The 16,419-nt window shown below is 35.1% G+C and overlaps 1 protein-coding gene across 1 annotated transcript in view; it reads left to right on the top strand.

The window, feature by feature from the left end:
• Positions 1 to 16,419, top strand: part of THSD7A (thrombospondin type 1 domain containing 7A) — a 431,097-nt gene that overhangs the window by 384,046 nt on the left and 30,632 nt on the right. Inside the window, exons 14-16 of the mRNA XM_039216623.1 lie at positions 9,349 to 9,527; positions 11,882 to 11,887; positions 13,461 to 13,594. Coding sequence (XP_039072554.1) covers positions 9,349 to 9,527; positions 11,882 to 11,887; positions 13,461 to 13,594 — 319 coding nt within the window. The remainder of the gene's footprint in view (positions 1 to 9,348; positions 9,528 to 11,881; positions 11,888 to 13,460; positions 13,595 to 16,419) is intronic.

The following is a 16,419-nucleotide window of genomic DNA, read 5'->3' on the forward strand; positions in this document are numbered from 1 at the left end:
GCCAAATCCCTTATTATACAGCAGAAAGCTTTAGAGTTGGCAATAACAAATGGCCTTAATAATAAATTTGTGTACAGCTGTTCTTAAATGAATCTGAATGTCCCTAATCATTGGGTAACTCCTGGTATCAGAATGTGAATACCAATAGAACCCCATAACCATTAACATTGATGTTGAAACTTCCTGAGAAAAATCTATAAGTACCTAGCAGATAGGTAGAGATAGGCTTTCATATGTATATAAAGTAAGTAAATACATAAAATGGCATTCCACTGTAGTTATATAAATTTTTCTGAACACTTCACCCTGAAAATTTTAATTGCACAAAGTAGATTTATAACTTTACATCTAGTGAATATATGAGTTTGAATAGAACATTTGATTATGGGAGTTTGGCTACATGTAGTAATTTGGTTTTTCCATGTTTCTGAGTTATCAGTCCTCAATATATAATTGCAAAAGGATATTATTTCAGAATTTTTAAATGATTTTTTCAATATTTTTAAACCTATAAGGATAATAATAAAGTTCTTTTCCTCATTCCTGATTGTAGTCATGTGCATATAGTATACATTAAAGTAGGAGAGATTTTTGAGGTTGCTTTTGAGATTGATCCAAAAGTTTCAGATAGAGTGCCAGAGTTGCTCATTCACACAACTGTAAATCAAAATCAACCAATATTTTCCATGTGCTTTTAAAATGAATTCTTTATCAGCAGCGCACCTTTCAGCAACACAATATAGTAATTGTGAAGGTTGTTGAAAGCTACTTTATCTGTGCATTCATAATTCAGATGAAAGAGGTGATTGGATATATCTCAAAGGCAATATGTCCTCCGGTTGCCACATTAAGTCTGCTGGTGTTTTGTATTTATTTCAGTCTGAAAGGGCAATCAGAACAGATAAAGGATACAAAAAAATATGATCAGAAGTCAGGAGCTTGATTTTCCACGTGTCAAATTCAGTGTTGAAGTGCTGAAAGTTTTAATACCCTAATTGCAAAGTCATTTATTTTATTCCAGCTTTCCTCAGAAAGCATAAATTGCTACAAGATGCCAGCAGTTTATTTAGCCTTAAAAAGCACCAAATGTTTCTGTCTTTCCACCCCCTATGATTGTTTGGTGTTAATTGCCCTCAAAAATGATCTTAGCAGAGAAGGCAAGGGAATGCTTATCTAGCAATTTACTAGTAGCATTAAGGATTTTAATTGTGCTAGATAAACATGACAGACAATTATTAAGTGTTGTTACACACTGGAAAATAAAAATGGAATGCTGAGCATTATAGTCTTTTGCAATTTTGTCTTTATGTCAGTGCCTAATTTATACCTTTTAACAATTTAATAGGCTGAATTTTATTTGAGAGACGTTTTCTGGAATATGCTATTGGAAGATCAGACATAAAAGTTTTATATCTGCTTACTTAGTAGTAAAATGTGAATCAGTCAGAAGCCATACATGTTAAATCTCACTAATGCCATAATACTTCAACAGATAAAATGGAAAGAATTTCCATTTTTCTGTCACTTTGTGAAGTAGTGACATGAACAATCATGTGATTCTATTTTCAACTATGAGTACTGAATAGCAAAAGGTTAAAAGTTTACTTTTGTATTCATTTTGAAGGTGGAGAAATGCCACTCTTCTGGTAATATTTCAATAATTTATTACCTCTATAACAAGACATAAAAAAGGGTACTATATCATTATAAAGGGGAGAATCCAAGAAATATATCTAACAATTGTAAATATTTATGCCCCTGACATGACAGCACCCAAATATATAAAACAATAACAAACATAAAATAACTCATTGATCATAGTACATTGATAGCAGACTGTACCACCCCACTTACATCAGTGGACAAATCATGTAAACATAAAATAAACAAGTCAGTGGTTTTGAATGACACACTGGACCACATGAACTGAACAGATGTATTCAGAACATTCCATCTAAAACAGCAGAATACATATTCTTTTCAAGTTAAGATGGGACATATTCTAGAACAGACCACATGTTAATTTACAAAGCAAGCCTTAACAAATACAAAAAGACTGATGTCATACCATGCACGTTTTCTGACCACAACACTGTGAAACTAGAAGTCCACCACAAGAAAAAATCTGGAAACACGACAAATATATGGAGGTTAAACAACGTACTACCAAACAGTGAATGGTTCAACCAGGAAATCAAAGAAGAAATTTAAAAAATACATGTAAACAAACAAAAATGAAAACAAAACAGTCCAAAACCTTTGGGATGCAGCAAAAGTGGTCCTAACAGGAAGTACACAGCAATACAGACCTCCCTCAAGAAGTAAAAAAAAAACTCAAATAAACAACCTAGCCTTATACTTTAAAGGGCTAGAAAAAGAACAAACTCAATGCCTAAAGCAAGCAGAAGGAAGGAAATAATAAATATTAGAGCAGAAATCAATGATAAATAAAAGCAAAAACAGCAACAACAAAACAATAGAACAGATCAATGAAACCAGGAGTGGTTCTTAGAAAAAAATTACTAAAATTGATACACCTGTAGCTAGACTTATCAAAAAGGAAGGAGAAAGTATCCAAGTAAATAAAATCACAAATAAGAGGAGATAACTAACAACTAATGCCACAGAAATACAAAGAGTTATAAGAGAATATTATGAAAAACTATATACCAACAGACTGGACAACATGGAAGAAATAGATAAATGCCTAGAAATATATAAACAACCAAAACTGGAACAGGAAGAAATAGAGAACTTGAACAGGCAAATAACCAGCAAAATAAATGAATCAGTAATCAGAAAGTTCCCAAAAAACAAATTTCAGGAGCAGGTGGATTCACAGACAAATTCTTCTAAACATTTAAAAAAGAATTAGTATCGATTATTCTCAAACTATTCTCAGAAATTGAAAAGGAAGGAAAAATTTCAAACTCATTTTGTGAGGTCAGCATTACTCTGATAGCAAAACCAAATAAAGACTCCACAATATTCAACATGATATGCTACATTAATAAAAGAAAGGATAAAAACCATATGATCCTCTCAATAGATGCAGAAAAAGCATTTGACAAAGGACAACATCCATTCATGATAAAAACCATCAATAAAGTTGAGACAGAGGGAACATCACATAATAAAGGCCACATATGAAAACTCACAAGTAATATCATCCTAAATGAGGAAAAACTGAGAGCTTTCCTACAAGACATGGATGTCCACTCTCATCACTGTTATTTAACATAGTACTGGAAGTCTTATCCACAGCAATCAGATAACAAAAAGAAACTAAAGGCATCCATATCAGCAAGGAAGAAGTAAAACTTACACTATTTGCGATGACATGATACTTTGTATAGAAAACCAGAAAGACACCACCAAAAATTGCTAGAACTGAAAGAAGAATTTAGTAAAATCAACGGATACAAAATTGATGTACAGATTTCTTTACATCAATAATGAAGCAGCAGAAAGAGAAATTAAGGAATCAATTCCATTTACAATTGCACCAAAAACAACATGATACCTAGGAATCAAGCTAACCAAAGAAGTGAAAGACGTCTACTCTGAAAAATATAAAACACTAATGAGAGAAATTCAAGAGGACACAAAGGAATGAAAAGACATCCCATGCTTGTGGGTTGGAAGACCAAATATTATGAATATGTCTATAGTACCCAAAGCAATCACTATCAAGTTAACATCAGCATTTTTCATAGAGCTATAACAAACGATCTTAAAACTTGTATAGAACCACAAAAGACCCCGAATAGCCAAAGCCATCTTGAAAATCAAAGCTACAGGCATCACAAAACCAGACTTCATATTATAGAACACATCTGTAGTGATGAAAACAGTATGGTTTGGTACAAAACCAGACACATAAATCAATGGAACAGAGTAGAAAACCCAGAAATGAACCTACAACTATATAGTCCATTAATCTTCAACAAAGCAGAAAAGAATATCCAATGGGAAAAAGATAGTCTCTTCAACAAATGGTGTTAGGAAAACTGGACAGCAATATTGAAAGAATGAAACTGGACCATTTTCTTGTACCATACACAAAAATAAATTCAAAGTGGATGAAAAACATAAATGTGATACATAAAATCATAAAAATTTTCAAGGAGAACATAGGCAGTTATTTCTTTGGCATCAGCCATAGCAACTTCTTTCTAGATCTATCTCCTGAAGCAAGGGAAACAAAAGCAAAAATAAACTATTGGAACTATACCAAAATAAAAAACTTCTCTATAGTGAATGAAACAATGAACTCTTCTAAAAGGCAATCTGTGGAATGGGAGAAGGTATCTGTAAATGGCATATCTGATATAGGGTTAGTGTACAAAATCTATAAAGAACTTACCAAACTCAACACCTAAGAAATGAATAATCCAATTAAAACTGTGCCTGAGATGTGAATAGACATTTTTCCAAAGAAGACATACTGATGACCAACAGACACGTGAGAAGAGGCTCAACATCACTGATCATCAGGGAACTACATACAAATCAAAACTACAATGAGATATTACCTCATATCTGTCAGAATGGCTAAAATCAACAATGTAGCAAACCAATAAGTATTAGTGAGGATGTGGAGAAAAAAGGAACCCTCTTGCCTTGTTGGTGGGAATGCAAACCGGTGCAGCCATTCTGAAAAACGGTATGGAGGAACTACTGTAAAATCCAGCAGTTGCGCTACTAGGTATTTGTCCAAAGAATACAAAAATACTAATTCACAGGGATTCATGCACCCCATTGCTTATAGCTACATTATCTACAATAGCCAAATTATAAATGAGCATGGGGGGGAGAGAGAGAGGCAAACCATGAAACAGACCCTTAACTATAGAGAACAAACTAATGGTTAACAGTAGGGAAATGGATTAAGTAGCTGGTGGGGATTCAGGAGAGCACTGGTGATAAGCACTGGGTATTGTATGGAAGTGCTGAATCATTATATTCTAAACCTGAATCAATATTATACTGCATGTTAATTAACCGAAACTTAAAACCTTACTAATAATAAAATATTACCTTTGAAATACTAGTGACCTTTGTAAAAGCTATTCATAACATTTGGAAATATTTGGTGTTTTTAAAAGTTATCATACTTTTACAAGCATTATACAATTTGGTCACAGAATGCCATTGATTTGGAAATGATGTCAGGCATTTCTGTAGTTTGTTTTTCATAAACTATTACTTGAAATATAAAACAAATTGTTACTGGCCTTTTTGAGCGTTCCATTTATAAGCATCTCCTGTTTTAGACAAATTTATTTTCTAAGCTATGCTGTATGAAAAGGAGAATGAGATTTAAAATTTATTTCAGTTCAAAATAGTGAGATGGACTTGTTTCCCTACCTCAAACCATAGTGAAAGTCAAAGTATAAGATTTAAGTAGACACTACAATCTATTTGAAGAATAGTTACACTTTTCAAAATTTTGGTAAACCCTATCATAAGGTACTTCAGTTCTTTATGGGACTTTCCTCTACATCACTATCAACAGTCCAGATGCCTTTTTCAATATCAGAAGTACATTCAAAACTTAGTGTTGGTGTCTTCTTTCTGTCTTAAGTGCTTCACAGCTGACACAGCCTCTGCTGCCACATCTGCCCCATTGAAGGTTATCTGAGACTAATTCCTACACTTTTGAAAATTCTTTCGATGCACTCTGCTCTTCTGCTAAATTTATGATCCTTTCTTCAAAATTTTTTTATATTTCATTAAAATTAGGTGATATCTTCTCATGCATCAAATTCTCTCCTAGGAATACTCCAAAAAAAAAACATACATATGGTCACCAAAAGACATATTCTAGAACGCTCATAGCAGTATTGTTAATGATAGCCCCATGTTGAAAAATATCCACTCACCATCATTAGAATGTACAAATAAGCCATAATATTATGAACACAATAGAATATTATATGCCAATTAAAATGAATAACCTTCAACAACATGCAGAAATATGGATGAATCTCACACCACATTGTAGAAGAAAGCTTGCACGCATGGGTATTCACTGTATGATTCCATTTATGTAAAGTTTTTTAAAAGTACAATTCTGCTTTGTAAAAAATGAGGGTAGTTGCCCATGTAAGAAGGGATAGTAATTGGAAGAGGGCAGAGGTTTCTGGATTTGTGTGTGTGTTCACTGAACTTCATACTTATGAAATTGTACAAAAGACGCACACTTGTGTATGGAAATTGAGTTTAAAATGACTGATGTGTAACTTTGGCAAACACATAGGGGACTGTATGTAGAAAGATACTCTACAAATCTACTTCTTCCGATTCAACTGGTTCTGCCCGTGTCTTACCACAGCATGCCCTAATTTCAGTCCCACACACACACACATTCATAAATAAGTACAAATTAGACTGGTGGAACTTAGGTAGGCTCAACGGATCGTATGTATCAATCTTAGTATCTTGGTTGAAGTTATGCTGTAGTTACTAATGTAAGAAACTGGGAAAAGTAGACAAGGGACCTCTTGATATTATTTCTCGTATTTCTTGCAATTGTATATGAATCCACAATTACCTTGATAAAAGTATTTCAATAAAAAGGATGCTAAATAAACACAAGAAAATGTATTAAATTTCTAAAAATGAGACCCTGTTCCAACTGAACTATATCATAATGTCGGGGATTGCTGGAAACCTGCAATTTTAGCATGTGTTCCACGTAATTTATGAGAAGGCAAGGCTAGGAAATACTGTGCAGTAACTGGCTAGCTTTTAAACACTGTCTCAATCCAGGACACTCTGGTCACAATCTTATAGATTAAAGTTATCATATTGGTTTTTAGGCAGTCTTGTTTCACTATAACAAAAGTTTCTCTTTGAAACCTACCTACAGTAAAAAGAATGAAATACTTAGGAATAAATTTAACAAATGAAGTATTAAGATGTGTACACTAAAAACTACAAACCACCATTGAAAGAAATTAAAGACCTAAATAAATGGAAAAAGTTCCATGCATATAGATTGTTAAGATGCAATACCCGCAATTGACCAAGCCATTCAGCATAATTCCCATCAAAATCTTGCTGCCATTTTGGGTAAAACTTGACAAGCTGATTCTAAGATGCATATGGAAATGCAAAGAACCCAAAAAAAGCTGAGACAATCTTAAAAAATAAGAACAAAGTAGGAGGACTCGTGCATTCTGATTTCAAAACTTACTACAAATTTACAGTAATCAAGACAGTCTGGTATTAGCATAGAGATCAATAGAATGGCATTTAGAATCCAGATATAAACCCTTATATTTATGGTCAATTGATTTTCAACAAGGGTACCAAAATAATTCAATATAGGAAAAAATAGCCTTTTCAACAAATGAACCTGGAATAACATGGTAATCACATACCAAAGAATGAAGTTGGACCCCCCCACACACACACATCTTTTAACATATACAAAAATTAAGTGAATCCTATATCAAAATATGAGAGCTAAAACCATAAAACTCTTAGAGGAAAACCGAGGTGTAAATCTTCATTACCTCAGATTAGTTTTCTAGATGTGACATCATAGCCCAAGCCACCAAAGAAAAACAATAGGTAAATTAGACTCACTGACATTTAAACTTTTTCTCTTCAAAGGACACTAAAAAAGATAACTTTTGACAAGTGTAAAAGTTGGGACACTCATACCTCGCTAGTGGTATTGTAAAATGGTGCATTTTTGGAAAACAGTGTGACACTTCCTCAAAAAGTTAAATATAAAGTTACCATATGATCCAACAATTCCACTTCTAGGTATATACCCATGAGAATTAAAAATATGTTCACACAGAAATTTATACACAAATGTTCATAGCATTATCTGTAATATACAAAATAGGGAAACAGCTAAAATATCCAACAACTGATGAATGGATAAAACCCAAAGTATGATACATCTATACAATGGATCACTATTCTGTCATAAAAAGGAATGACATACTAACATATGCTGTAACAGATGAACCCTGAAAACACTACACTGAGTGACATAAGCCAGTCAAAAAGACCATATAATGTTTGATTTCATTTTATAAGATGTCCAGAATTGGCGCATTCTAAGGGACAGAAAATAGATAAGTGGTAGGTAGAGGGAGCAGAGGGGGAGAGAAGAAAATGGGAGATGGCTGCTAATGGGTATAGAGTTCCTCTTTGTGGTGATGAAAATGTTCTAAAATTAGATAGTTGTGATGGTTGTATAACTCATCAAATATATTAAAAATGAAAACATGAGCTGACTTTTATGGTATATGAATTTTCTCCCTAAAAAATTTATAAACTTACCTAGAGTTCCTTAGTACAAGTTGTTTATATTATTATTGTTTTCAAGATCAAGTCGTTGATGTTGATGTAAAATGTTACAAGCACAATCCCTCTGCACATCAGAGTATTACACAGAACAGCCATGCATTTGACTTTTGACCAAGGGACAGTTTGCTTTTTCCACACACTTGCCTGGAGAACACTAGTGATAAGTTGATATTGTGAAATGCCAAGTTGGTAATGAGGGACTGTTCCAGGAAAATGTGCCCATTTCTCAAATCACATCTGTAGATGATTAAGTTAATTGGCTGTGCGATTTGATAGAATGAATAGTGGACTACACCCCATCTCTTACTGTGTACTCCTGCACTTGTCAATCACCTTTCTGTATTTGTTAGAATATCCGTCCAGTAGAATATCAATACCCACCTGTCCGATACACTTAAAAGATTTCCAAGACAATCAAATGAAAACGAGATGTAAAGTTGTTTTGAAATTGACAGCACTATCAAAGTATGAGACATTATTTATTTAATATTCACTTTCCTTTTCCAGATTTGATTTTCAAAGAAGGGAAAACATAAGGTGCTAAGTTAATCGGTTCCTTTCAGATATTGATTGAGAGGCTCTGTCTTCTTTCAGGAAGAACATTGCATGGACTCAAAAACTTGAACTTGTATGACATTAACAGAGAGCATTTTATAGAAAACTGTTCTAATTTTTTTAATGTTTCATTCTGACAGCATGAGAATGATACAGCAGCAGACAGGTTATTGTCAATTAAACACGAGCTGTCAGAAAGTCAGAAATGTTGAGGTATGGTAAGCATGAATCCTAAGCAGATCATATGGCAGCAGCTCAGCTGTTATTTTAACAGAGTCACTGTGTGTATGTGTCATTTTCCTGCAGAATTTAATTTGAGTCCCTAACAATGGAGACATCTTTTCATTTGCATGTTGCTGTCAAGTCAAACTTGGACCTTCTAAGTGAGCTAGAATGGTGGGTGGTAGTGCACAATGACATGTGGAGGAGATGGCTCTCATCTCATTTTCTTCCATTCAGGTTACATCGAAGAGGCCTGCATCATCCCCTGTCCCTCCGATTGCAAGCTCAGTGAGTGGTCCAACTGGTCACGGTGCAGCAAGTCCTGTGGGAGTGGAGTGAAGGTTCGCTCTAAATGGTTGCGTGAAAAACCATATAATGGAGGGAGGCCTTGCCCCAAACTGGACCATGTCAACCAGGTATTTTCTCCCATTGATTCTAATATTGAGAATATTAGCATATTGTTTAGATTCACTATGCTCTATTTTTTTCTCCAAATGGAGAATAAATCATAGCCCCTTTCAAACAAGAAATTTGACCCGTTTTACCTTTAGAATGCCTGAGTTAATGTATGTAAGCTATTAAAATCCCAAATCAGATATATTATCTTTACATTACATTTAGTACCCAGCATGTATATGCATATGAATATAATTAAATGGAAATTAAAATGACACCTACCTCTAAGATAATATCATAAAATTGTATCTAGCTGTGTGCTGAGAGCAAGATTGTCTCATTATTATACTCCCCTAGAATGTCAGAAAAGATACCTCAATTGCCATCTACTTAACATGAAAGCAAGTATATGGGTTTGGATCTAAAACGAGGAAATAGGTATTGAATGTTCATTTAAATTTGTTTGATATAAAGTATGTTAAGAAAAGAAGAAATGTAAAGATAGCCTCAAAGTCAGTGTAACTATGTTATCTCCCAATTTAGTCAGTGACTTTTTCAATTTTATTTGAAACTTTATTTGATTTTGTATGCTCACTTCATTATCTGCTGTTCATAGTTGTTACTTATGTTCTATTGGAGATATGAAGCAAAAAAAGCTAACAGAGGCAATGGTGGCCAATTCAAGTGTAAGATAAGATGTAGACAGTTATTATCTTGTTTGATATACATGTGAATTAACAAGGAATAAATTTAATATAGTATGTGTAGATGTTAAGGTATGTATTTATATTGTCACAGTCAAATGAACCAAGTCATGTATATGAACCAACCTTAAAAATGTAGATAGGTTTCATGCATACACAGACTAATTTTAATCTCCAAACACACTGCTTTCCAGTACACAAACTTTATTTCCCAAATTAAATTGTTAATGATAATAAAGGTATGCTTTAGGGTGCTCCCCTAAGCTTGCTAAGTGGAATGCTGCCCAATTCGTGAATCAGATGATATAGTCAATTAGATCTTCAAAAATAATAATAATAAAGTAAAAATAAAGGTACACTCTAGAGAAAATAAATTTTGAATAAAGAAATTAAAGATGAAAAAGTGGAGAATTACATGCCACAGGAAGTACTACTCTGAAAAAATCTTGATTTTTCCCTAAGTTGCTACATGTTCCCTTAAAGACAACCAAAGGGAATACACCACACTGCTGCCATCTACTGATAACCAAGTTTCCCTGCCAGAGTCAGTCAATATTTGCAAAGAAGAAAATTCAGTTATGTGACCCTAATGAAACAGAATAACTGAAATGTAAGGTTCATAATACAAAAGAATATTTTTACAAGTTTTGAGACCTTAAAGTTCAATGGTAAACTTAAATTGTAATAAATTTTGATCCGTGGTTCTAATAAGGAGAAATTCTACATATACACATATGTTCAGAATGTGTATGTGTGTGTATGTGTCTATATTTAGCCAGTCAGCCCTTCAGTTAAAATAAGCCATGCTTGCCTCAGCTTTTTATTGCTAGTCAATTTTTAAAGGTTCAAGACCTTCTGACAAGTTGTCTTTGCTATGAAAAGTCTTTTATCTAAGCCATTTCTCTGTCACCCTACAACTCTGATAAAATTTAATTTTGGTGGGGACATTTGGGTACTTGTTAATCTGCTTACTGGTGGCAAATTACAACATTAACAACTGAAAATTTCAAGCTAAAACAAGGAATAATATATTGCTGACTGTTTAAAAAAATAGAAATTTATAGGACTTATTGATAACATGTTAGGGAAGTAAAGAATATGCCAAGGTTGTGTTAATTTTGAATATTGTAAGTCACATGGATTTTTTGCTACAATTCTACATTCCTCGATAAAATAATCAGTGGTCCATTGACTTGAAAATGGTCATTGAGTTTCCATTTTCCAATTAAGGAAGCAAATTCTCATTTCCTTAGAAATGTAGAGGGATGGATTGATTAAAATCAATAGATTAATCAATCAATCTGTGGATAGATTTTTCACCATTTGGATCACAAAATATTTGCAGTCATTTATCAATCCCGCATGATATATATTTTTAGTTCTACTCAGTTTCTTAAGATTTCTTCACCCTGTCCGTCTAATCTTTTCCTTGACTGGGCTGTTTGCATTACTCATTTGTGTATCTTCACTTTAAACAATAATAAGAAGGGCTTTTTCTCTCCCAGGGCTTAATAAAAATATTCTAATCACTTACCAAAAAAGAAAAGTAGACTTTTATGTGTGGATAACATAGTGTTTAAAACTTCAAACATGAATTTTTTCATTCAGTGTACTGACATATTTTTCCTTATTTTCTTTCTTTTCTTCATCCCTGTTGAACACTTCTCCAGGCACAGGTAAGAAATCTCCTGGTTCATGGTAGAATGTTCCTTGTTTTCTTTTTGACTCCTGAGACTTCAGAGAATGGACTTCTTTTCCTGCTATTGTCTTATCTTTTACAGGGAGAAAATAGCACATTTTCCATACAGTTTTTGTCCTGCATCTGTTTCTTTCTATCTTTCTTTCGTTCTTTTGTCCTTCCTCCCCTCCTTCCTCCCTTCCTTTTTTCCTTCCTTCCTTGCTTCCTTTCTTCCCCCTCCCCTCCCCTCCTCTTTCCTCTTTCTTTCACCCTCTAGCATGCTGCCTGTGTTTTCTCATTTTAATATCAGGGTCTGAGGTGCAGGGGTGGGGGAAACAAGCTTCACTTCATTCAACAGCCTTGAAAAGGCAATGACATCTCTCTTGTTAATGACATCATGCTTCTTGGAGGGAGGGGTAAAGGTGCAGGTGGGCTGAAAATGGGTGGCAGGAAGTTGCTCTGAACTGATTTGTATTCAGTCCAGCGTAGGAGATTAAAATGAAAACCATTGAAAGATTAGGCAAAATAGCATTTCTCTTTCAGTGTTTCCCTTCCCCATAAGTTGTAGGGTAATGTTTTACTCAGTAGTATTTAGTCCCACTTAAATACAGTACCCAATGTGAAGGTGATCTTTTATAGAAGTAATTGTGGATTCTTAGGCCAACAGTGCATATGATTTATTCTCACTTGGAATGGGTCATTTTTACTCACTCACTGAAATTTGCACAAAATAATAGCTCCAAGGGGCTATTTATATCTATATTTTCTGAAATTAAATAGGTACTACAACGTGTGTGTGTGTGTGTGTGTGCGTGTGTGTGTGTTTTGTGTGAAATAGGAAATAGAGTTGAATGACCATAGATTTTGAAATCATTTTAAAAGAAACTTTTCTTTAATGGTTAAGTCAGCTGTGTTGCAGTGGATTATAGTTTATTTATTTCCTTGATTTAGTCATTGTTTTCCTTGAGAAAAGAGAGTAATTCGTTCATTTTTCTAAAATACTGAAACCAAACACACCACCCTAAATGTGGGGCTTTCAGCCTTCATGGACAGTGTGTATATATATACACACATATGTATAAATCCTTATTATTACGTACACTTATTTGGAAAACAGACCAAGTCATATTTTTGTGAAAACAACTGCTTTTATATGATTATTCATTCATTTATTCATTCATTCATCCACTCAGCAAATCTCTGTGGAATGGCTGACATCTGAGCACTCTGGCCCGAGCACTGGAGACACAGGCCTGTGAACAAGACAGATGGCCCATGAAATCACAGTGCTGTGCGGTGCGGGTCAGTATGGGACAGTGTGTAATGGGCCTCATGTGCTCTTCCCAGTCAGACCTGCACTTCTAATGTCATATAGGATCAAGAGAACACAGCACCGCTAGCCCTGCCCATCACTACTCTAACTCTTACATCTCCTATATTCCTAGTTTAGAGTAATGAACAGGAAAGAAGAGGAGTGAACAGAATATAATGATTGCTGTGATGTGAAGCATCCCCACACACTCTCATCGGGTTCCCTGGGGAGAAGTCCCTGAGAATTGTGTGTGTTTCAGGTATATGAGGTCGTTCCTTGCCACAGTCACTGCAACCAGTACGTATGGGTCACAGAGCCATGGAGCATCTGCAAGGTGACCTTTGTCAACATGCGAGATAACTGTGGAGAGGGTGTGCAAACCCGAAAAGTGAGGTAAGACCAAGCCTGGTTACACAGACACAGAACACGCAACCCCTCCCACGTGTGCCAGAGTGAACTTTCACTCCTTCCCAGTCTCCTGAGTAAAACTGTCTTATATTATTTCTAGGGAATCTGAGTGCATGGAATACTCTAAAGGGATCTGCTTCAAGCAGCCGCTTGTCACACTGGGCCTTCTGACTTTGGGAGCCTTATGTCACGGTGCTCCTATGAAAAAAAGATTCACACATCGAATGCAAGCTAAACTCATGCATTTTCCAAACCCCAATACCTTTCTTCCTGAAGGCCAAAAATATTTCTTACTGCTTTTTAGTGATAATCTCTTATACACCCTTGCTCCTTTATATCAAACTGGCTAATTTTCAGATATTCTCTTCTCCTCCAGGAAGCCTCCTCTGGCCACACTGTAGGGTAGCCACTAGCCATATGTGGTTATTTCACTTTAAACTTAAACTGATTAAAGGGCACCTGGGTGGCTCAGTCAGTTAAGCAATGGACTCGTGGTTTCACCTCAGGTCATGATCTCAGTTTGTGAGGTTGAGCCCCACATTGGGCTCTGCACTGACAGTACAGAGCCTGCTTGGGATTCTCCCTCCCCACCCCCCTCTCTTTCTCTCTTCCTCCCCCCCACCATCCTTGCCACTCTCTCTCTTTCAAATTAAAAAACTTTAAAAAATACATTTAAACTAGCTAAAATTAAATTAAGACTGCATTTCCTTCACCACACTAGACATATTTCAAGTGTTTCACGGTCACAAGTGGCTAACAGCTATTCTGTCAGACAGCAGAGCTATAGAGCATTTCCGTCATCACAGAAAGTTCTGTTGAGCAGTGTTGTCCTATAATTCCCCATATACCCCTCATTGTTTTGAAAGGATCCATTTACTGGTCTTTTGTTTTTATTAAACATTATCATTTTCTCCAAACTGAGACCCTGTCATATTCATAAAAATACCCTAACACCTAATACAAGTTTGATACTCATTAAGAGGTCCCTACCATATCTACATATGTCTCTTAAGGGTTCTAGAACCCTACGAAATAAGTGTATTTGGTTTTATCTCCACTTTGTAGACTCAGAATTACTAAGTAATTTACCAAAAACACACATCTAGAAAAGCAAGAGAATTGATATTCAATCCACAGTCTCTTGTCACTCTTTTTTTCCAATATTTAAGTTTTTAATGTTTATTTTTGAGAGAGAGAGAGAGAGAGAAGGGCAGAGAGAGAGAGACAGAGAATCCAAAGCAGGCTCCAGGCTCCGAACTGTCAGCACAGACCCCGATGTGGGGCTCAGACCTATGAACCATGAGATCATGACCTGAGCCGAAGTCGGACACTCAACTGACTGAGCTACCAAGGTGCCCTTTTTTGTCACTCTTTGTACCAGTTTCTTCCAACCGTTCTGAGTGACACACAGTAAAGATAAATGTAAAAAAATCTAGAACTTCACAACTTATGTTATGAGGAAATCCACTATCACCCATGGCCTAACTTTTCATGAATTTAAGATTTGTATTTTTCAACAGAAAACTAGAGCAAATTACCATTCATATCATAAAACCTTGGTACACTATGTGTAACTTTGCTTCCAGTAAAAATAATCCCTATATGTTTTTTTCACAAGCCCTCTGAACTCTCAAGTATTTTTCTGAGGAATTTAATAAAGGTGGATGTGGGGCTGGGAAGTAATAAGCTGATAGAGAAATGTAAGGAAAAGACAGAGATTCCATTTTCCACCATTCCCTTCCAAATTTAAATTTTCTCCTTTGGGGCACCTGGGTGGCTCAGTCAGTTAACCGTCCGACTTCAGCTCAGGTCATGATCTCACAAGTTGTGGGTTTGAGCCCCACATCGGGCTCTATGCTGACAGCTAGCTCAGAGCCTGGAGGCTACTTCAGATTCTGTGTCTCCCTCTCTCTCTGACCCTCCCCTGTTCATGCTATCTCTATCTCTCTCTCTCAAAAATAAATAAAACATTAAAAAATTATAAAAAAGTAAAATTTCTCCTTCAAATTTAAAAATATTTTCCTTATTAAAAATTTGATCAAGTTGGGCTTTTAGTTAGTAAGAAAAAGTATGATAAAGAACAACTGGCACACCTGGGTGGCTCGGTCAGTTGAGCCTCCAATTCTTGCTTTCAGCTCAGATCATGGTTCCTGGGTCTTGGGATGGAGCCCATGTCGGGCTCTGTGCTGAGCATGGAGCCTGCTTAAGATTCTCTCTCTCCCTCTGCCCCTCTCCAGATATATGTTGTCTTTCTCTGTCTCTAAAAATTAAAATTTTTTTAATTAAAAAAATAATAAAGAACTACTATTCTTTCAGCTTTCCCTTCAACTATCTGTGTACCTGTTGCTTTCTCTTGGTTTATAGATACTCTCATCATTTCCAAATACATCTTAATCAAAGCAACTTTTGAGATCAATTTATTTTTTTAGTAAACATCTTTAATGTAAATAAACAGAAGGTCAGTATTGATTGTGATCTCTGATCACATAATAATGTTCCTGTTACTGATTGAGTAGTAACCTCATCCTCTGCTAATTAAGGTCAAAATGTTCTGCTTATATGCAAGCACTGGGCAATATTTAGGATAGATGAGTCTATAAGAGAGCATATTCCAATTATATCCAATCCCATTCTTTCTCTTTTAGGATGGTATGGCATAGCAAACACTAGTGGCAGAAGTAATTTTTCCCTGGTGAGAAGGGGTATTTTTTTACTGACATTGTTTTTAGAATTGCCAGTACATGGTGATAATAATAAAAATACATATATATATAATAAAAAGCAACAGATTTGGTTACTTTTATGGTTGC

The sequence above is a fragment of the Hyaena hyaena genome, unplaced genomic scaffold, assembly GCF_003009895.1.
Source record: "Hyaena hyaena isolate Hyena2069 unplaced genomic scaffold, ASM300989v1 scaffold_646, whole genome shotgun sequence".
NCBI classification, from domain to species: Eukaryota; Metazoa; Chordata; class Mammalia; order Carnivora; family Hyaenidae; genus Hyaena; species Hyaena hyaena.